This window comes from Cinclus cinclus, chromosome 4, assembly GCF_963662255.1.
Source record: "Cinclus cinclus chromosome 4, bCinCin1.1, whole genome shotgun sequence".
Classification (NCBI taxonomy): Eukaryota; Metazoa; Chordata; class Aves; order Passeriformes; family Cinclidae; genus Cinclus; species Cinclus cinclus.
In genome coordinates this window covers 45,759,090-45,781,549 of record NC_085049.1, presented here as the reverse complement: position 1 = coordinate 45,781,549, position 22,460 = coordinate 45,759,090, and the positions used below count along the sequence as shown (strand labels likewise).

The window sequence follows — 22,460 nt, the reverse complement described above, 5'->3', positions numbered from 1 at the left end:
CAAAGGAAGCAATCATGTACTTAAAGAAACTGTAAGTTGCTGTCAGAACAAGCGATCAAAACCACTATCTTCAAAATTACAACAGCCTGGACTGACAGAGGCTCCTGGGAACAAAGCAGAGCACAAGGACATCCTCCTGTGATCAGGCAAGGCAGCTGTAGTGTAACACCTGCATGGCTGCACCCAGAGTGCCCAACAGGAACAGGAGCCCTGCAGGCTGCCAGTGTGGATGAGGAATCACAGCACTTCATCACACTTGTGCCTAAGGTAGAGCTTTTGGGGAGACACTGTCATGGGAGACATGGTTAAATGGCTATTACCCGGTGTCCTGTGAGCCTGAGAGGTCACACACATTCCTACGTGTTTTTACTGGGGGTGGAAGTGATTTCTTGGCAGCCTTTCCTAATGTGCCTTTGCTAACATAGTTAAAATAGCAGAGGAAACAAAGCTATTCAGTGTGAACTTCCATGAACCCTTTTTGATCTTGATTTCTACCCCCAGCTCCTTGTAAGCTTTTCTCTGAGCTCAGAACTACAGCATGCTACGCTCTCTTTAGTGTTCCAGCCCAAAGGATTAATTTGGGTTAGCTGACCCAATTTGCAAATTCACCTGTTTTCCACTGAAAATTTACCTTCTCTGGCAGGTCCTGATGCCACAGAAGAATCTTTCAGTCACGGATTTTACAGTGTCTATTTCAGGTCAATGTCTCTCTTGTTATTATCAAAAGCTGGCTGCTCATTTTACTTGCTTGTAGAAATACTCCACTATTTTTTCCATAATAAGACCAGAAAAGCCAGAGTGGATTTTTAGTATCTTTAAAAACAAAAACAGTTTATAAAAGTTGTTTAGAAAAAATATTTTTGTTCCAGTTCAGCAGATATCCTTGTGTGCAGGCACTCTTCATTAAGATTAGTGATTGAATGGCATTGTAAGAATACATTTTGGTTCTTCTGCACGTTGTATTATGCTGAATTCAAACCATTTACATTTACCTGGTTCATTCTGCCTGAAAAACTCACCTTATTGGGGACTCATTAGGGAAGGGAAATACTAGGAAATTATGCCTTCCTCCCTATTTGCTCTAGGATCTGATGCTCTTTGAGCTACTGGAATCTTCTTGCCACTCCATCTGCTCTGATATTCCCCTGCCTGTATTAGCTGCAGATCTTTGCAAATTAGTATGAGTATATCCTCCAGCCTATTCCTCAAAAACTATCTGAAGGACAAGAATCCTCTAGTTTTTGTGCTGCATTTGGCCAACCTATTAGGTTTTTTCCTGGGCATCAGCAGTATGTAGGGAGCGTGGCAGTTTCTATCTCTCTTATCAGTTTTCCCAGACAAAGGAACAAAGTTCTGAATGAGCAACACTAACATCTTGAAAAGCAATTCCTTATCATGGTTGTGAGATGACTCAGTTACTGGGGGTCACAGCTTCTTCTGTCATTAGAAAGCAGCTTAAGCAATGATTTTGCTCTCCACCAATTAGATCCAGGAGAGAGATTTCCTTGAGTAGATGAAGGTACTACTAAACTGTTTCAAAATGGTGTGTCCAGTAAGTTTAAGTTGTGGTATACGTTTTTTACTCTTTTTACAGCATCTGTTAATATTCTTTGAACAGTATTGTTAGAAGGACAAATTAGGCAAAGACATGTCCTGAGCACACATAGCATTAGACAGATATCACAGAGATTAATTCTCTTAAAGTCTTCTCTTCATTTACTCTCTTCACTCTGTTACATGTATGAAGTCTATTATAAAATATTTTTAAAGTTTTGTGACATTAATGAATTAAAGTTTATTTAAGTCTCTCATCCACTAAACATGTGACTAAACATCCTATTAGCTCTTCATTTACATTTTAGTGTATTTGTCCTTTCAGTGAAGAGGTATTAAACCACCCCATCCACTCACGTACAGAAGGTCAGCACGGCCAATTCTCCTTTAGCTCCTGCTTTTTATCTAAATTTCCTCCTGAGAGATATGAAACACCGGAAAGCCATCAGGTAACCCACTCAGGGTCAAACATTGAGTTTATAGCTAATAGGCCACAGCTGCAGCTGCTGCTGTCACTATGGGAATTCCCATGAAGCTCAACAGGAGCAGTCTTGGATATGGAGCAGCTGCAGGTTTGGGCTCTGAGCCAGTACTGGGACCCAGGTCCTGTGCCCTGAGCACAGCAGAATGACCTTGCTGGGCTAAGATAGCAGATTGCACAGAGCACTGCAACCCACTACAGTGGCAGCAGTGTTTAAATATGTCTAGGAACAATTTTTGCAGAAATATTTGGCAAGATTTCCAGCTTCTCTTTGAAAGACCTGGGTTTTAAGTTGCTCATTAAACATCAAACTGACACTTTATAAGCCTTTTTACACTATCAATACTTGCAACATTTTAAAGCCGAGACCATTAAATGATGCATGATTACACACACACACACACAAAAAAAATATACTAATTTTACAAGAGTGGTTTCTGTAGCTGTCCTGAAGGATTTCCATGCTGGTGCCCAGGACTATTACTTTCAAAGAAAATTCTTCTTTACTATGCTTTCAGCTCTCAAGCTGTCAACTCCCAGTTACACACGAGCATGTCTTCAAGCAAGCAAGTCTGTAAATTATCCATGCTACCAAATTCCTCTCTAAGTGCATTTTGTGGCAACTGTGTCTATGAATTGTCTTGTATTGTCCTGACTCTTTTCAAAACAAGCAGCGCATAATCCTGTGCTAAAAGGAGGTCCATGAAAACTATATCAGGATCTAGCACCCAGCATTTTTTGTCACCTTGTTCTCTTCCTCAGGCCATGATCCTCCTCCTCAGGAAGTTTTCCCACATTAATTCATCATCATCCAGATTTTCTGTGTTTGGGAGGCTGAAGAGTCTTGGTTTTGGGAAGCTTTATCTTTTTGGAGGACAAAGGTGGCTTGATACATTAGCTGTGCAAAAGAGCAGGCTAATGGGTGGCTAAGCAGACCCTGGGGCACAATGTACCCATGTAAAGTGTTAGAGCATCCCTGCAGTTATACAGGCCCATTGAGCAGCCACTCATCTCTATGTGGAGGAACTCCTTCCTCTGTGCCAGTCCTCTTACACAACATCCCCAGAGAGGAAAAAAGGCTGCATTGTGATGGGAGGATAATTTAGTAGTTAAACAAGGCTTATTTAAAGCCATTAGAGAGTTTCAGCAAGACAGAAACATGAAGACCTTGACCATTTACAATGGAAACCAGAATTTTAGAAAATTGGTTTTACTCAGTCTGAGAACTCTACTGAAAAGACACAATTAAGAAAATAAGAGCAAGTAGCTGAAAATTGGAGGAGCAATGTCTACTGAGCTGTGGTCTCAGAAACATCAGACAGTATACTTTATTCTAAATAATATATTGCAGTTAGACTGGGGGTACATGTACTTTGTTTCTGCTACAAAATCTCTGTTTGAAAATACAGAGAAATTCCAGTAATTTAATAGTCCAACCAAGTCCCAGTGCTGCAATAAAGACAAAAATAAATGCTTTTACAATCATTATTATTTCATAATCCCCAGGAGTTCCCCAGGAGTTCTGGAAATTTTAGTGTGCACAGCTGTTTCAGAAATATTCTATCAGCAGGAAGCCAAAGATAATGAGGTTAAGCATAATCGGAATTATATATAGACAGATAATGAGATTATTTTCAGCAAAACCAATATTTTTTACATGGGGGTGTGTGTGTAATCTAGAGGTGACAGTGTGAGGGCTTCCTGGCACATGAAGGCAAATCAGCAAGTCACCTGCTCTTTGCTCCATGTCAGGTGTAAACACTGGGAAGGGTGCGGGTGCTGGGGCTGGAGATAAGCACTGGGGAGAAAGAGGCAGGGCGAGCGCTTCCCAAAGCCCGTGCAGGAGCACAGCCCTTTGACCTGACGAGCCAGGTGGTTTCCAAGAAAGGCGCTGGGTCTTGTTTGCTTTACCTCCAAGCATCCTGTGGCAGTGGTGGAGGAGAATTCTCTCGGCAGCCGTGGAGGGCTCTAAATCCCTGCACAGCGCTGGGAGCATGGGTGGTCCTGCTCCGTGGACTGGGCATGGGCAGGGGGTGCCAATAGCAGCGTTCAGAGTCATGCCATGTGCTGTGGAATTTCAGTGCTGACAAAGCTGAGGAGAGTGATTAATGTCCAGTGAGAGCTATTTAATCTGCACATGCCACGCTAACTTTTTTTTCTCTTTCTGTTTCATTGCTTAAAAAAGAAAAATGTTTTGCAAGGCCAGCATGAAGCAGACAAAATCTGGAGCAAAGAAGGATTTTATGCAGTTGTCATATTTCTCAGCATCTTTGTCATTCTAGTGACTTGTTTAATGGTAAGTTTCCCTTTTACCTTTATTTTGGTTTTTATTTTTCTTAGTCTGAAGGATAGGGTCACACCTTCTGTACATGGCAGGTGTTTTCTCAAGGCTATCAGAAACTCAACACTAAGGTAAGAATTGGTAACTCTCATAATGCTGGGAAACCAAAGTTTGAAGAATCACATCTCTTGATGTATTTTGAGTTGGGTGAAGAATGTAACTAGAAGGAAGCTGAAGAAATAAAGCACATTCTTAAATCTACAGAGTAACTGTGTAGGGATATGAGTGATGACTTCTCAACCTTCTTAGGTCCCAGGATCCGTGAAGTCCTCTTACCTGCCTTTATTTTAGTTTTATTGGATAGCAAAAGCAGCACCACATTGACAGACTGTTGTCAGTGTAGAGTTTTTAGAGTGTGTTGGTATTTGTGTATCAAATGCACAAATTTTAAACTGAAATAACTGGTAAATACATGAAGTAGTAATCATATTTTTGAGCAACTTTACCATTCACATTGTATGAGTTCAGTGGCCAGGTTTCTGAGCATTAGGCACAAAATTTTAAAGTGTTGAGTGTGAGATCTGCAATGGTCACACAGAAGATGAACAACAACACTACACCACCACTAACTTCTGTGGGGAAATTTTTACATTTTTGTCCAATGTTGTACCTTACATGTTTTCCTTGGTTAAATTGTGTAATACTTCTGTTGTGCAGATATATATATGTGTTAACTGAATTCTCTGACAATTATCAGCATTTATGAACGCATAGTATCTTGGAGTCTTTTGAGATATTTTGCTCTCAAATACATTTAATTTTCTTTAACCACTTACAACCTTAAGACAGAAAGCATGTTTAATCTGAAGTTATTTTAAAGTGCTCACATTTATACAAATGTTCACAAAAATTTACAACAAAATGTTATTTAATCTTTTAAAGTCTCCCTAGGCTTTGCAAAGCACTTATTTTTCACAGGAAATTGTTGCTTTATTTAATTTCTACTTGTTGTCTCCACCTCTCCATTCCATTTCATTCAGAAAGAGGAGGGTAGCTCTAGAAATCTCTTCTCTCTACTTTGGTGAAGAGATATTTTGGTCATCATTGGCTATTTAACTGGAAGGGTATAGAAGATGTTGGCTGTCCTTGTCCTGGTACCACAAAATATTTTCATTAATGGTCTGGAATGCTTATACAATATTGGAAATTGTAAGCATTCTGTATGATGGTATCAGAACTTCAAATACTCTTAGGGTGCCAGAGAAAAGATGGGAAAGAACAAGAATATTGCTTGGCAGGGACAAGAGCTCTAATCATGTGCATCAATCCAACGTAGGAAATAAGTGGCAAAACCAAAGTTCTGTAGGAAAGGTTCCAGTGGTATCACAGAACAATATCACAGAAGTAGATAAGCAGATAAGCAACATAAATGTTGCAAAAGATACACTTCTTACCCCAGGATATATAAATGGGGATATGATCTCTGAGTTCAGCTCAGATATAGTAATTATTTGGTTGTAGAATCATGTCTTACTCATTTTCTGTTGTCTCTCTCTACCACATTTGTGAAAAATTTCAGGCAATTATAGGAGGAATGAGAGGCAAGAGTGATCAGAGACACAGAGGACATGAAATAATTTTGTTTATTTATGACAGGGAGAAGGTGCAAGCAGTAACATGGTAGTTCTCAAACATGGGAAGATTTCAAAGGCTGTCGTAAGGAAGAAGATACTATTTTCTCAGTTGGGGATTTGAAAATAAGAAAAATTTTCACAGGGTGATTTGGCTGACTCAATAGAAAGATCTTTGCTTTCACATGTATCACTAGACCCTGGATTGCATTCCTTGGGGAAGCTTGGGAGGTTTCACCCATTAAGGTTTTAGGGAAACATCTGCCAGAGTGAGTTTGGGTGTAGTTGATCTGAAGTTAGGTGGAGGTCAATACTAGCAGCCTCCTTGAATTCCTTCCAGATGGAGTTGCTATTATGCTGTGGTCTTTTCTGCAGACCTTTGTGTTCCTCCCAGGTCCAACCTGTATCTTTACCTGTGCTACTGTTTAGACTGTGCAAATGGACGCTGTCTCAGATTTTGCCAGGACCTGATAGTACATGGGGTATGTGCAATCTGTAAAGCTAACAAACAGCTCATGTTGGTTTTTATCCCATTTAACATGTGTCAGAGTGGAAGATTGGGTTGATCGCTATATTTTTAGCCATTTCTGGATTTTTTACTTTATCTAGAATTCATCAAAACTGTTATAACCCTGTAACACTTTCTGAGGAAAAGTGTTAGTGCTTAGGTCAAAAGTTGTTTGTTTGATTATTTTTCAATTTCTGCTAGTGTGAAGCTATCTTTTTTTCCTAGGGTCTAATAATAGATTATTCAGTAGTATATTAAATAATACTTGTCCGCATTTTAGAAGTCAAAACCGTAATTCCTTGAGTCCCCAAGGAGTGAAATTGTGTCAAAATATATTTAGTGACAAGAAGGTATGGTAAGAATTGTCATGGCCATGAATATCTGAGCTATTTATCAGCTGGTTATCAGAAACAAATTAGATGAAAGTACTCACTTTAGGAAAAGATAGTTAAAATATTTCAAGTCCTTCTTTTCTCTTTACTGGTACCAGTGTCCTTGCTTCACCATAGGGCTACTTTTTCTGCAAAATTATGGCAAAGATATCTTATCCATGCAATTCTAAACCCTTCAGAATGAACAGATGGTTTACCTAGCTAAGTCTTGTTTAATGTGTGTATTGCTAAGATATTAGGTCAGTTCCTAGCTAAACCTCTAATTCTAATCCTTGAACAAACAAACCCATTAGATATATCCAGTCATCACTGGAAAGCTATGGAGTGATAGATCTTTTTGTGGTGGTAGCAGGAAAACATCTGTTGAACTTCTGACTTCCATAGAAGATGCTCTGGTCTAGGTTTTGTCTTACTCAAGGATCCAAATCAAATGCTTTACAGGAACACATATAGCAAAGTGGAAAGTACAAGGCTATCTGCAGACACCTTCAAAAAACTGTATAAGTGCCTTCCATCTACACCCGCAATATTTACAATTCTCAGAAATTTCACAGCTTGTAAGGTGTTTTTTGAAAATGGAACAGCTATGGCTCAGAAATTGTTTTTGCAATGCCCTCCAAAGAAATAATAAGTGTTGAACAGGTGTAAGTTGGGTGTCTCTGGAATGACGTTACTGAGCACAAGCTACCTGCCTGCCCTCACCAAGCCAGGGTACAGCAACATCAATGTAGAGTTTCATGGGAAGACATCAGAACAACTTCTGCTTTTGTTACTCATATCTGATGTCCAAAGCAATATGTGGACAGATAATCCTGGTATTCCAGTGTGTTCAGAAGTCAATTTATTGGTGATTGTAAAGCACACTTTTCTGAACAGATGGTTAAATAACTTCATAGGCAATTCACCACTTCAGCTTTATTTCAGAATAGTTAATGTTTCTCTGAGGATATTGGAGCCTATCACTATCTGGAGGAGTATTTCAGAGTAATAGCAACCTACTATTACAAAAGTGACCAAGTCAAGTTTCTCTGTTTAACCATCAGCTCCATGCCAGATAAGTAAGGGCTTTTAAGAATATCTACTCTAAAACAAATTGAGGCTGTTGTAATTAGAGACTTGTATCTGGCTAAATCATAAACTTTTATTTTATTTTATTTTGTGTCATTTTCTCTTTTGCATTAAAATGTTTAGAATTTCTTCTACATTTACTCTATTTATCTATGCCTTCTGTAACTAATTTCCATTCTGTGTTATTTGCTCTTTTAATAATACTACTGCGGGTATTACAAATATGTACTGACTCACAGTGAGAACTGTTAAAATCCCTACTGCCCACGTGTACACTCTGCAGTTTATGTAATGGAAATACTTATCTTGTTGTGGAAAATGCTGTGTAACACTTGTGACTTACCTTTAAGGAATGAAAGCCACGTATAGCAATCTTATCCAGCATTTGTGATACCTTCCTTGCCTTGATTACCAGGCAATTGGGATTGAACTATCCTCTTTATTTCTGTAGGTTCTGTACAGATTAAAGGAGAAGATCCAGTTGTCACTAAGGCAAGAGAAGGAAAAGAAGCAGGAGATCCACCTCTCACCCCTTCCCCTGCAGACATCTCAGACTGAGTATAAGACCACCAACAGCATGGTCCAGCCTCAACAGGCTCCAAAGGTTATCAATGTTGTAGTGGACCCTCAGGGCCAATGTGTTCCTGAGCTCAAACCTCCTCTGTGTGCCAGTCCATCTCCTTTCAGAATGAAACCTGTGGGACTCCAAGAAAGGTAGGATGGTGCCTGCTGTGCTCAGGATTTATTCTCATTTCTTATACTTGTGCTTCATGATTTCATATGTTTCTCTTCTGTCAATGAATGAAAGACTTTGCCATCCAGACATCTGAGAACTGGGATTTTGGTGTATTAACATCTATTTCATAGGTATTCTCTCCTTTCCTTTTCTTTGCATATGACCAAAGGTTCAGGTCATATGAAAATGTTCAAGTTTGGGCTGAGATTTAACTTCATTAGTGGCATTCTTTTTGCTGATTATATTCTTCCCATTTCCAGAAATTACTCCAAAAAATAATTTTTTTCATTTTTCATTGAGTTTTGCCTATGTTGATCCTGGAGATCCTGGAAGAGAGTTAGAGTGCTGGTTATGTGTTGTCAGCAAAAGACATTCTTATTCTCTGGGAGTCCCTAGCACCTGGAAAATTTAGAAAAAAGAAATATTTGCACCAAGTGCCTTTAGCAATCTCATACAATGTTTACATCATCATCTTTAGATAAATTTTCTTCTTTAATGCAGCTTTCCATGATGGGCAGGATACAGTGCAAAGTCAACAGGCTTTACAAAAAGGAGGAAGTGATGAGTAATGAAACCAACTCTTGTGTGCAGTTCCTCAGAAATACTTAGGCACCAAACCCTGTGACTCATTTTATCTTTAAAAACTGGGCCACTGCTCTTTTTGTAAAATTAGTTATTCTTCCCACAGGAGAATCCACACTGACATCTGTCTCTCCTCTGTTAGAAACCTGTATAATTTCTTGTCTGATGGCTGCAGGCTGCTTTCATAAAGCATCAGTGCTCTGAATAGCTCACATAGCATGCAGCTGTGCAACTGAACTCTCCTGCCCTGGCACAGACGATAAATGAAAGAACAGACGCCATGCAGAGACCAAGCAGAGCCTCATCTGTGAGGACTCTCAGTCGAGCTGTAACCCTGATTCAGTTTGAACCATGGGGATTTCAATGATAGAGATTTTATCAATGGATTTATGACAGACAGAGCTCAGGGAGTGGGATTGTTTCTTCTGTGACTAAAAGAGGCTTAAAGGGAGACCTGTCATAAAATATATAGTGATATCACTGAAGAAGAAAAAAAGGAATGGAGGGAGCAAATAAATACAGTTTGAAAATATCTCTCATTCCACAAGACCTTAAAAATAAAGCCCACAATCATGGGAATCACATAAGTAATTTAGTTTAGCTAAGTCTATAATACTTAGTACCTAACATAGTATATGCAATAGTTGAGAGGGACTGAGGGAAAGGGATTTGTAGAGGGATTTTCTTCATAAGGAGAAGAAACTTTTTTTACATAAGGGGAAGAAACTTTTCCATTTCTCAAATAAAGACAAAACCAATTGATTTAGAATATTAATTTCCACCACAGATACTCTGCATTTAATTCTCCTAAAACTAATTGCATCCTTTGGAAGGGCAAAGTTCTGAGTCAGGTATGACAAAATGGAGAGCTAAGACACAAAGAGAAAACTAAACCTGATGTTTGACTGAGTAAACCAGATCTTTAGGTTATTACTAAGGATAAAAGAAGTTGAATAAATTGAGTACTTCAGTTTCTACTATAAAAGAACACTACTAGACTGTTGTGAAAAAGCGAAATCCCTTTTGATAACATCCCATTGTTCAGTTCTTTGTGTCATGTTTAACACAGTTAGTCTCTATCAGCCCAAGTCCACTCCTTAGAAATGGTTGCTTAAGTTTGTTTCAAGCTCTGTGTACAAAGATCTGGGGATATGAGGGAGAGAACTTTAGGGAATAGTTTATTTTCTGTTACTCTGATATAAGAAGCTATTACTATGTATATTTCTTATTTATTTACTATAACCTTTACTATGAACAAATTTGTATGCATTCTAACACTCAGCAGCATTGAAAGCAAAAATAGTGCGCTGACGCATTCTGACTCAGATTTTATCTGGTGACTAGGTAAGTGGTCAGTTTAAAACTCCTCTTCACTTTTCTGCCCCCAAAAAATCCTTGCACTGCAAGGCAGCCTTGGGCCATCCTCATTACGTGTGTGGACCTTATAGCATGGATCTGCGCACTGCAAGGAGCAGCAAACCATGCACAAAGCAGTCTAATGCCAGCTCTTCTTCTATTAGTATGGCGTGGATCAAGCCTGGAGGTCCCATCCTGCTCATGGCACAGCTTTGGGGCACCCTTTCAATAATTTTTGCTATGCTGATTATGTTTTCTGCCAGGGGAAGAAGCTCTTGTCAGACTAGAGTGGATGTGGGGGCTCCTTGACAAATTTAGCATGGAGATTCCTTTGGTCACATGGCTTTACAGTGGTTCCTGAGCAGTATTTTCTAACTATCCAGACTACTCCCTGGTTTGATTCCTTAAGAGGGATCCATAGTCATGAAATGCCTTGTATGATCCAGATCAAACTGTCCCTGGTTTGGGTCATGGTTCATTGATTTCTCTTTCAGCAGATTGTGAGCTGTGCATAGCCATCTAGGTGGGAAGTTTGTGACAATCTCTCTGAAGAATGGGACAGAAAAGTTGAATAATGCAACCTGATCTAGTTGAAAATGTCCCTGCTTATTGCAGAGGGGTTTGATTAGATGACGTTAAAAGATCCCTTCTAGACCAAACTGTTCCATGATTCCATGCCTCTCTCTCAAGCTCTCTTTGGTTTTCACACTAGGTGCAGCTTTGAGGAACATACCCTTGACAGGACAAGGGGCAATGACTTTAAACTAAAGGAAGTTAGATTTGGATTAGCTATAAGGATGAAATGTTTTTGCAATGAGAATGAAACACTGGCACAGTGTACCCAGAGAGGTGTCAGACGCCCCATCCCTGGAAACATTCATGGTCAGGTTGGAATGAGCTCTGAGCAACCTGATCTAATTGAAGTTGTCTTTGCCCATGGCAGGGGAGTGGGACTATGTGACCTTTAAAGGTCCCTTCCATCCTAAAGTATTCTATGATCTAAATGCAAAAATATAGTGGAACTGAGTTTTCATAAAGCACCACATCAGCCTCCGGCTCTCTGAACTTTTCCATTTTTATTTGAAATAGCATCGGTCAGAGGAAAACAAATTGTTAATGGACTACTGTGCACGGATAAAAATATTTCTGGGACTTTTTCCAGCTTCTTAAAACGTATTGTGCTTCTGAATGCTAGAGCCAAGTCCATGAACATATTTTTCTGTGCACCTGGAAATGCTCTTACTCGTCTATTTCTGTAAGACGCAGCTTCCCGGCAGATTCTTCGCAAATACCGCACGCGTGGGTGCCGCGGTGTCCGTGCCCCGTAGGCAGGAGCGGCGGTGCCCGGTGCCCGGCTGGGTGCGGCTGTGCCAGGGAGCAGGGACAGTGACACCTGGAGCCGGCAGGCAGCACTGTCATCCCGGAGCCGGCTCCTGGAGCGGGGGAGGCGGTCGCGCAGGCAGGATCTCAGCTGGCCCGGTGGCCGCAGGACGCGGTCCTGCCCCCACGCTCTCGTGAGACTCCACCTGTTCAGCTCCAGTGCCCCCGGCATGAGAAGGATGTTGCCCTGTTAAGAGCGAGGAAGGCCATGGGAAGGATCAGATGGCTGGAGCACCTCTCCTGTGAGGGAGGACAGGCTGAGAGAGCGGGAGTTGTTCAGGCTGGAGAAGAGAAGGCTCTGGGGACACCTTATTGCACCCTTCTGATACTTGCAGCGGGCCTATAAGAAAGATGGAAACAAACTTTCTCTTTAGGCGTATTGCACTAGGACCAGGGGTAATGGCTTCAAACTCAAGGAGGCTAGATTTATGTTAGATACCATGAAGAAGTTTTTGAACATTTGAGGTCAGGTTGAATGGGGCTCCAAATGACATATTCTAATCGAAGCTGTCCTTATCCGTGGAAAGTGAGTGGGACTAGATGACTTTTAAGGGTCTTTTCCAACTCAGACTATTCTCAGATTCTTTGATTTTCTTAAATGCTCATCGGGGATGCGTGCTCACATGCAGCGTGTAGTTTGTAAAGGGATGGAGCAGTGGTGGCCAAGAGCAGAGTGGACTGAAGGCGTGGAGGTGAGAGGGCTATCAGAACAAAGAGACACTGTGCCCTTTCTATTACAATTGCTGAGGCAGGCAAATGAAGGGCTATTTCTTCACTGCATCCTCTGGATCATTCAGTGCAGAACACGTAAAAGTTGCTCTCTTTTTGTATGTTCACAACTGCTACTCCTTTGTGGCAGAAACCTTCTCCAGTGGTGACCCACACTGTTCTGTTACTGACAAAGGAGCAGGAGAGCTCCTGTTCTCCTGTGGGTGTCTTCAGTGATGAACCGTCACAATATCACAGTGCTGACGCCTGACTTTCGGATGTAAAGAATTGTTTTCTCTTCTGTGAGCACAACTATGAATATTGCATCAGTGTTCACTTTTCTACTTAGTCTTTTTTAGGTTTATATGAATAATATATACTTCTTCCTTCAGCAGAGTAAGGTTTCATTTTATTCTGTTTATTGGCCCAAAATTCATCTTGATATGAATGGTCCTAGCCAAAAGCAGAATATAGTGAAGTGGAATGTGTTATTTTAGATTTCATTCTGACATACCAAGCATTGAAAATTCTTAGTACAAGCAGTGAGTTGTTAAATCACATTCATGGTAGATATAAATATAAATGTTACCACACCAGCACAGTATTGCAACTGGGTATACGTTTTCTGTGGCCACTGCAGCTGTGAGTTTTAGTTCCAGTGTTATTTGTGACTAAGACAACTGCATTTTAACTAACTAGTGGACAATATGATGTTTTGTTCAAATTAGTTACTGTGCAAATATACATGGAAGAAAAGAAAATGTGGAAAATGTCTCTGTACTGTGTGTTGAAAACAAACAGTGCTTTGGGAAATTTTCTCAAGCATTTATATTCCATTCTAGCTACAAAGACCTAAAACTGGCTATTATGTTTTAAAAATCAGAAGGAAAAATCACAGCTCTGTGTTTTCCTAGTCTGTTACATATTCATCAGAAAATTATTCTGTCTAAAAGGAAGAGCTTCTTCATGTTCACATATCAGGATGTCAGGGGTATACAGGACTCTTATTCAGAACAGAGAGTATTTTACATGTGTCTTGTGCTGTTTTTTTCTATGAAAATATACACAAGAGAGTGAAGATGATAATAGAAAAAAAGTTGGCAAATAAAGCAAACAAGCTGGCAGATAAGTGAAATAATACAAAATTTTTAAATGTGAAATCAAATAATTATGCAATGATATGGAGGCACAGCTGTGGCACAGGAAAATAGAAGATACTCTGTGAAAGGGAAGAGCCAGCAAGAGCAAAACTTGGAGGGGAGAGGGGGCATCGTTCAGCAGAATGTGCAACCAAGCCTGCAACCTCTACAGAAAATCAGGCATCAGAATAGAGAACAGTAGAGAGACAATCACTTGAATCAATCAATTATTGCTCTCTACAAACATAACAGATGAGCAAAATTTGGCTTGAACTCTGACTGTGAGGACTTTGTGTCATGTTGCTTTTCCCCAGAAAGCAGAGCCATACTACACTATAAAAATCCTATGCCACAGTTAATAGAATCACACAGTGAGATTTCTCTTACCATCCTGAAGATCCCTGTAAATTGGCAGCAGAATTCTTTCTCCAGTTCTAAGGATTATTCAGTAGACATGCAGTGAGTACAGCTCTCTGTAAGTATAATAAAATAAAAGTTAATATAATGTGCATTATAATGCTAAGTGCTCATCTCTGTCCACTTCCTTGCTACATGAAAAAGAGAGATATTCTAGGTGGAAAGAAAGGCAAAATAATTTTTTAATAATCTAAAAAAAAGATTCAGATAACCCATAGGAGTCTATGGAACTCAGTGCCAAAAGGTACATTTTTAAACAGGAATGTATTAGCAAAAGGTGCACGCACAAATAATGAGAACAATTACTATTCTCTTTCTGTCTTCAGCATCCTTCCTCAGAAGGATCTTGTATTTTTACATCTTTATAAAGGAGATTTTATATAATTTGGGCTACAGGTTTGAAGGTGAAAAAAAATCTCATAATATTGTAATCTATTCTCTTTTATTAGTCATTCTGCATAGACACACAAATTATTAAACTATAGCTTCAGCCTGTTAGTCAATTTCTGTACACTGTAAATTGCCATCTGGATGACAAATACTGTGGATGACAAATACCACAAAAACTAACTCTAATACCTGTTTTCCTCATTTTAGGAAGGCAGTATTCATTAAAATGAATCATTATCTTAACAATACAGCATACTGAATAAAACCTCATAAGAAACATTGGAGCCAGGGTAAAGAACCTGATGTGCTCTTTTCTTCATTAATATAACCTCATCTGCACCTCAGGATATTACTGTTCAAGCACGTCTGCTCTAATCGATGAGAAAAATTTCCAACAATTCTGTCTCTGTTCTGATTTTTTAGATCACAGAGCACAGTTGCTGCCAATACATTTATGGTGTTCCATTATCGTTTTACAAAACCGTCCATTGTGGGTAATAATTTCAAGTAAAGCTCAAGAGGGTAGCACCTTGCAGTGGGGCTACTGTAAACATGCCAGATTTTGTAGTTTATTGCACAAACATGGGAACTTTATTTACAGGAAGGGGCCTTGGATTTCCTGGCTAAAGTACAGTAGCTTTGCATAGATTTGGAGGATAAATTTTCCCTATTGTGTGGCGCTGAATATGCTTTCTGCATTCTTAATTTAAATCATAGGGATTGTTTTAGGAAAATGTCAGTGTAATTGTTTGAAGCAAAGCTATGTGCCAACACAGAAGTACAAGCTGTGGAATAGTTTAATGGTGATATCCTATCAGAAGGAATTTGCAAAGCACTAGGGACCAGTAAACTGAGTTTTAGGTGGGAAACAGGAATTTTTGTGCTCTGATCTGTCTCTTCTACCAAATCCTTAGAGCACTTTGGGCACAGCACATAAATCTCTCGACATATTCCTAACCACTGGATTGAGGATGGCTAGATGCTGTGTCCATCTGAAGAGATGTAGCAAACATGAGAATTTTAACCTGAGGTACAGTAAAACTCCTACTTAGTACTATTTGTTCACATCATTTAAAAAGTGTTAAAGAGTACAATTACAACCCCCCACATACACATTTTCTGAAAGACCTACACCACATTTCTCTCATTTGGCAAATATATTTCATCCTGGTGTGTAAGATCATAGAATCATAAAATGGCTGGAAGGGACTCAGAAGAAGATCTAATTCCAGCCCCACTGCCAAGAGCAGGGACACCTTCCACTTGGTCAGGTTGCTCAAAACCCCATCCAACCTGACAATGAACACCTCCAGGGCTGGGGCATCCACTTATAAATTTGATATACCCAGATATAGCACTAAGGCTGTGTAGCAGAGGTTGGTTTGTGTCCATACTGCTAAGCTCTCTTTGCCTCCAGAGAAGCAGGGAGTGGATACAGACTGCCTCCTGGGGATGGTTTGTGCCTGTGCTCCTTCCCAAACCATTAATTGCTTTGAAGTGCTCTTGTTGTCAAAGGCTGAAAACAAACCACAGCTGCAATGATTGATATGTAACACTGTCATTCAGGGCCTGGGATTGTTTACCTGGCACTCAGATTTATTTTTTTTTCAAGATGTAGCTTGGACATGAAGTGTGCAGTGGGTGTAGCAGCTGATACAAGGGGAGCAATCCTGACTGTAGGCAGTTACTTATAGCCGTTTAGATAATTGTCTTTTCAGGGGTCATCCTGAAGCCCTTCATTGTGGCTTCCCTCCTCCTCAGGCCATCTCAACTAGCTGGAAAGCCACGCTGATTGCTGCCACCTGCAGTCTGGGTGAAGAGTAGAGGCAAGGACTGTAAACCTGGGCTACTGAGGTGGGAGAAACTAAGTAATGGGGAAAATGAGATGGGATCCAGCTTCGAGAGTCTCCTCAATGCCCAAGAGGTCTGTGTTGGCACATGGATTCATCACTAGAGAGAGAATAATGCTGTGCCTTCAACCTGCATCTGTAGAAAATTTCTGCGAGTGCACAGTAGCTCTAAAAACTTTCTGCAAGTGCCAGATCTTTGAGTTGCATGAACGTCTGTTCTGCTCAGCCCGTTACAGACATCTTCGCTTATCTGCAGTGTAGGAAGAGGGCAGGAATGTGAATTGTCCCCTTTCTCTGGAGAGGAAGTGAACTCAGTCACCAGCCTAACAAAGACGCTCTAAAACCCACATTTTAACTATTTGACTCCTGGCTGGTTGAGAAGCTGTTTCGGTTGTGTTTAGAGCTCTTCGAAGCAAAACCCTGAGGGAACTGTAATCTAAACAAATAAATGGAAATAACTGTGTACCATTGTCCAAACTTACACCCACAGTCCATTTCCCCATGTCTATGGGACAACTTAAAATTACTTCAGATTAATGTGGGTAGATGGTAGTCTTCTACTCCTATTTCCATCTCTGCATTGAATTGTCCCACATTTCTTTTTTCTTCTCTTGTGAAGAAATAAGCTTTCTGAAGCACACGACTCTCAATTTTGGGAGTAGTTAATATAGGCAAATTAGCCTACCCTTGTTTAGAGAAATTCTTATGATGGCCCTCTGCTCTCATGTACAGAGGAATGCTCCGTGTAGCATATGCAGTCTATGCCTACCCATAGTTTCGCCTTTACTGTCCTCTGGGGTTTAGTCAGGAATTTTATAATAATTTTATTGTATTCCCAGGTCTCTTATCTGGCGTTTATTCTTGTTACTCCAGTTGCTACTGGTTTTAGCTTGTACACAGGAAACTGCAGTGCCAATCAGTGTCGTTCCCAAGGTGACAGGAAACCCTATTTGGTCGGATGTTGATTGTGCTTGTCTTTACGGCTCCACCCATCACATTTTCTTCCTTTTTGGCTTAAGTTAAGACAAATTAATCAGTGGCTGCCATCTGTTAGACAGTTTTGGTGGGTTTGCAGTGATTTGTCCAGCTGATCTTTTGAAAAGTCGCACAGGGGAAAATATCTATGTTAATACTTAAGTGCTTCTTGAGCCTGGGATTTACAGGGACCAGTTTTGACCTGAACACATGAGTAATTTGAGTTGTGTGAGTGATGCCCTTGTCTTTTTCAGCATCAGTTTTGGGTCTTTAAGCACCGTTTGGGGATCAGAGGGTTAAACTCTGATGCAGCTTTCCAGTGACTGATTTCCTCAGCTCCTCTCTGCCTCTAATTTGTTTCTGTGCTTGACCATCCAGGCATGGTTTCTGTGACTGCTTTACCAGCTGTCCTAATTTGCAGGCAGAGTGGGACATCTGGGAAAGAGAGGAGATGCACATTAGCTGGACTTGAATGGTCTGAGCATCTCGTCTCAGCCCTTAGCAGGATGTGTCCATCTGTGACATTTGCAATCTAATATACCAATTTTTCACAATGGTAGTTTGGAAGTGCTGTGCTTCTTTATGAGATTGGTTTGTAAGGAGGAAGTATCTCCTGAGCCCTTGACTAGTACCCTCAAGTACTGGTTTCAGCAAAACAGTGTAGAAGGAAACATCCATATGAGATATCCAGAGTTCTGATATTTAGAAGGAATTTTCTCATTTGGGGTTTGTATAGAAAAGTTACCTTGAGTGTCCCCATTAATGTCTGAAAAAGACTAATGCTTCAAGTCAAAACAAAAATATTCACCTTTCCTCTTATTTTGGAATTAATTATCTCTGTTCATGACATTTCCTTTACAGGGCAGCCTAAAGCTGAACTAAGTTCAGTTTCCCCTGAATTTAATATGGTAGGAACAGACAGAGAAAACAGTTAAAGAAAGAAAAGATCAAAGTGCATCCAAATCTGCAATGTAAGATATCCAAGTATATTTTGAATTGCAAGAAACCATTTGCTGGGCAGTGCTTGCATCCAGCTTATTTTGTAGCCATCAGTTAACAGTCCAGGCCATGAATCTCTTCTTTGAGTGCAATCGTAATTAATTTTACTTCTATGCAGTGCTAGGAGATCTCTTAAAAATTATGAGAGCTAAGTAAATATACTACTTCTTTTTTGAAAAATCCGGTTCTGGATATTCAGCAGAGATCTCTTGCATAGTCAGAGCTAATATGTACAGAAAACTTAACATTGTTAGCTAGCAGAAATGTCTCCTGTTTGCACATACATCTTTGCTCAAAGAACACTGCATGTAAATCTGTGGGCCAGACTATTTCTCAGCTCTTGTTGGAAATTCTCCTTAGTGTTCTCTCAGTACCTAGAGCCTTGGTCACAGATCAGGATCCCTCTGTGCAAGACTCCATACGTACGCAAAAATGCGGTGTTCCTCAGTCCAAGAGACTTACATTCTAGACACCAGACAAGGTAGTAAATGCATACAGACAATCAGATGCCTCAGGAAACAGAGAAGAAATAACATCATGGCAGAGATGAGGATGCCCAAAGTATACCATGAGAATGGCTCAGCCAAAGAAATATCACCCAGAGGCAGAGCTGATTCCATGTGGCACTAACATTTCAGCCAGGCTCTTGCTAGAGTTGTCTGCTTTGGTACCATCACATCCAAGCTGATGTACCCATTTGGTTGGGCTTTGAACCTTAGTTGAGTTTCCAAGACATTTCAGGAACTCTTTTTGTGATTTTCATACTAAGAAAAGTGGGGCATTAATTGGTTAAGTGATCCAATATGGTATTGCAAATCAGTGCCTATCTTCATAAAATACCTTGGCTTTGAACTCTCCATTCATTCCTCTAACCAGCGGAGTCTGTAGGAAGCTACAAAAGTGATATTTCTTTCTGGAACAGGGATTCTCCTTATGTTCTCTATCAAAAAATATACTTTGTAGCTTAACATAGAGTATTGTTACTAATTTATGGTATATATAATTATCCTCGTTATGTTAATATTGTGATTTGATAACAGGAGTAAAAAAGAGCACAGCAACTTCAAATGACCGCTCAAATATGCGATAGGAATCAGAAAGGGAAGTAGTGTATATAATTCCCACACAGAAAAATGTCGTTAAGTACAATGTTTCTCTAGGGAACTCAGTCCCAGTGCTTCAGGATGACCAATGGCAGTTCTCTGGAAAACTGCTGCCAGCAAGAGATGGGGCTGGCGCTAGGCAGGAGGCAGCTGAATTTTCCCCTCTGCCAGAGCTGACTCTTCTGCTTCCCACCATCCCCTGACAGCGGCATCTCCTGTTTTTGAGATGTCTCAAATCCTTCCTGAGTCATAAAAAATTCCCCTGGGAGACTGCTGCATAGTCCAGAGGCTTTCAGTTCCTTTCCCTGGATTTGATAGTGGATCTAAAAGCACACACAAGAAGAGAAGGAAAACAATCAGAATGGCAGAAAAGTGCACAAGTTAATTTGCATGGACTTGTTTCACTTCAAACTCTGTTTAGCTTGTTTGGCCTCAGTGGATTTCTAGAAATATCTGGGAAGAGAGTTTGGCCCACAGAGCACAATACTGAATAGGTTTGCAAAAGAAGGCAGCATTGTGCAAAGCAGAAAGCTGGTATTGTAATTAATCCTCAAGTTAATCCTGTAGCTACAGAGAGTGCATTCACAATTTACTGATAAGATTATAATAAAATAATTTTTTTTCTGCTTCATCACAAGGATTTTCACAAATCAAGATGGTTTAAATACCCCTCAAGTCCCCATGTATAGTGCTGACTATTGCCTGGCTCCCAGCTACAGAGCTCATCATCCTGGGTCAGTGCAGAGGTCATAAGGTGGGCTAAGAGCACTGTCTGAAGGAAAAACTGCAGAAGGGAACATCAGGTACAAAGGTGGGGAAGCACCCCTTGGTGCAGGACATTCCTAAACTACAGATTGCCTGAAGATGGAGAACATACTGAAAATAAGTAACAGTATTAATTAAGCAATCAGTAATTTCTGCTTGCTTTGTTCTTGTGTTCTTTCCCTAAACCTCCTCTTTCTATTGAAAACAGGGTACTGGTCAACCTTTGGCTTTACAGAATACACCAAATTTATGTTCATGTTTCTACAGTACTGCCTTCAATGTATGTTAGCCTGACCTATCATCATTAGCCATATGAAGCCCTGTGTGTTGGAAGCATTTGTGCTAAGACAGATGGCATGGAGGTCAGGCTGGAAGTGATTTTGGTTTATCTTTCAGATATGACTTTTCTCCTTTCTCTTTATTTCTTAATGCAGTGTGCATTTAGAGGAATACTACTTCTGTCAGGATCCTCACTTTTCCTTCCTTTATTCAAATTCATAGAAGTAAATTTTAATCAAGCTGTTTAAGTTTCTAAATGCCACGAATCCTTTGCTAATAGAAGCCTGTGAATCTGAAGCAACTGTTATTATTTCGCTCCAAAATTTTTAATCTGTTTGGACTCATTGATGGTGTGTATGAGAAAAAGTAGATCAAAAAGCCTTTGCTCTGGCCTTCACCACTGAGTGCAGGTACAGGTGCATTTCCCTGTCCTGGAGCCCTGCCTATACAGCCCTCTATAGGAATGTCTCTGATGAAAGCAGGCAGGCAGTCCAGGGCCATGGACTTCAAGGGGTCTGCAGAGCTCTCTAGAAAAGAGCTCCAGATCACTTACCTGTCAGTTCTTCATCAGCTGTTCAACCCTAGATGGGACTGCACAGCTTGGCAATATCTCTTTTAAAGGTCTGCCTAACCTCTGAAGTGCAAGATAAAGTACACCTTGGCATTCAGACATTTGCAGCTGTCTTAAAAGCATTTAAACATTGCTCTGTTTCAAATTGCAAGCCTAAGTGGATTTCCTAAAATTTATTTTCAAAGGGAATGCAGGCACTTTTCACAATAATATACTTGTTTGAGTGAGCCTTTCCATATAAAGCAAGGCTGGAAAGCCAGACTATGAAAGTGGATCAAGAAAAAAATAATCTGGAAAAAGAAAGGTTTATATACATATCTTAGGTGTGGTCTGGAGACTTTAGAAGCAGCTAAAGGGCAGATCTAAGAGTACATGTATGGGTCCTGTCTCTACAGCTTAAACCCCATCAATTCATAGTACAGCTTAGGCTCATTAGTCACCCTGGAAATGGAGCTGTGTTCCAAAGTGGATGTACTACAAGGATTTGGGGTCTGTAAAGGCAGCCTCAGGTGCTTTGTCTGCTGTGTGACCGAGCAGAGCTGTTCTGCTGGCTCCCTTTGGAAACGTCCATAGGTGGCGCAGCTCTGCTGAGCAGCAGTGTGTCTCTGCAGGCTTCGCATTCCTCAGACACTGCTGCTGTTCAGTCATTTCTTCAAAGTACACTAACAATTCATTTGTCTGCTTAGAAATCTTCCGTGTGACACTTGCAGCGCTTTAAAGATAATGAGGACCAAGTCAAATAAACAAGGAATGTGCTTTTTTATTATCTTAAGGTTGACAGGGTGTAGTAAACGCCTCTTTTCCCAGATGTTCCTTCCTGTCTTTCCCAAATGGCAAACTCACCAGGAAAGAACTCATTGTACTGATTAGTCTTCAAGTCACAATAAAAAAATCATTTTCTCCTACTGATACTGTCTGAAGATACTGCCCATTTGCATTAAGAATATTCCTGCCCATGTCTTTTTCCAGGTCAGCTGGTTTTGGTTAAAATCTCAAAAGAGTATTGAAGGACATTAATGTGCAAACAGATTATGTATTTGCTTGTTTGGATGTAAGGGTTGTAGATTATATGCCTTAAAGGAGCAGCAGTTGCGGAAGTAGAATTTGTGCTTAAGAGATTGATTATTATGGAATATATGAAGCTAAATTGACTTACCTGGGGCTCCTCTTATGAAAAAAAACCAAACCAACTTTTTTTTTTAATCTAAAAGATGAAAAATCTAAGATCCATTTTTCATTTATTTAATTATAGACCAACTGAATAGCAGAAAATGTCAGTTAAGTAGTCTTAAAAA

General features: G+C 40.2%; 1 protein-coding gene across 1 annotated transcript in view; it reads left to right on the top strand.

The window, feature by feature from the left end:
• PTPRR (protein tyrosine phosphatase receptor type R) overlaps nucleotides 1–22,460 on the top strand; it is a 124,211-nt gene that overhangs the window by 62,199 nt on the left and 39,552 nt on the right. Inside the window, exons 4-5 of the mRNA XM_062491198.1 lie at nucleotides 4,221–4,331; nucleotides 8,367–8,629. Coding sequence (XP_062347182.1) covers nucleotides 4,221–4,331; nucleotides 8,367–8,629 — 374 coding nt within the window. The remainder of the gene's footprint in view (nucleotides 1–4,220; nucleotides 4,332–8,366; nucleotides 8,630–22,460) is intronic.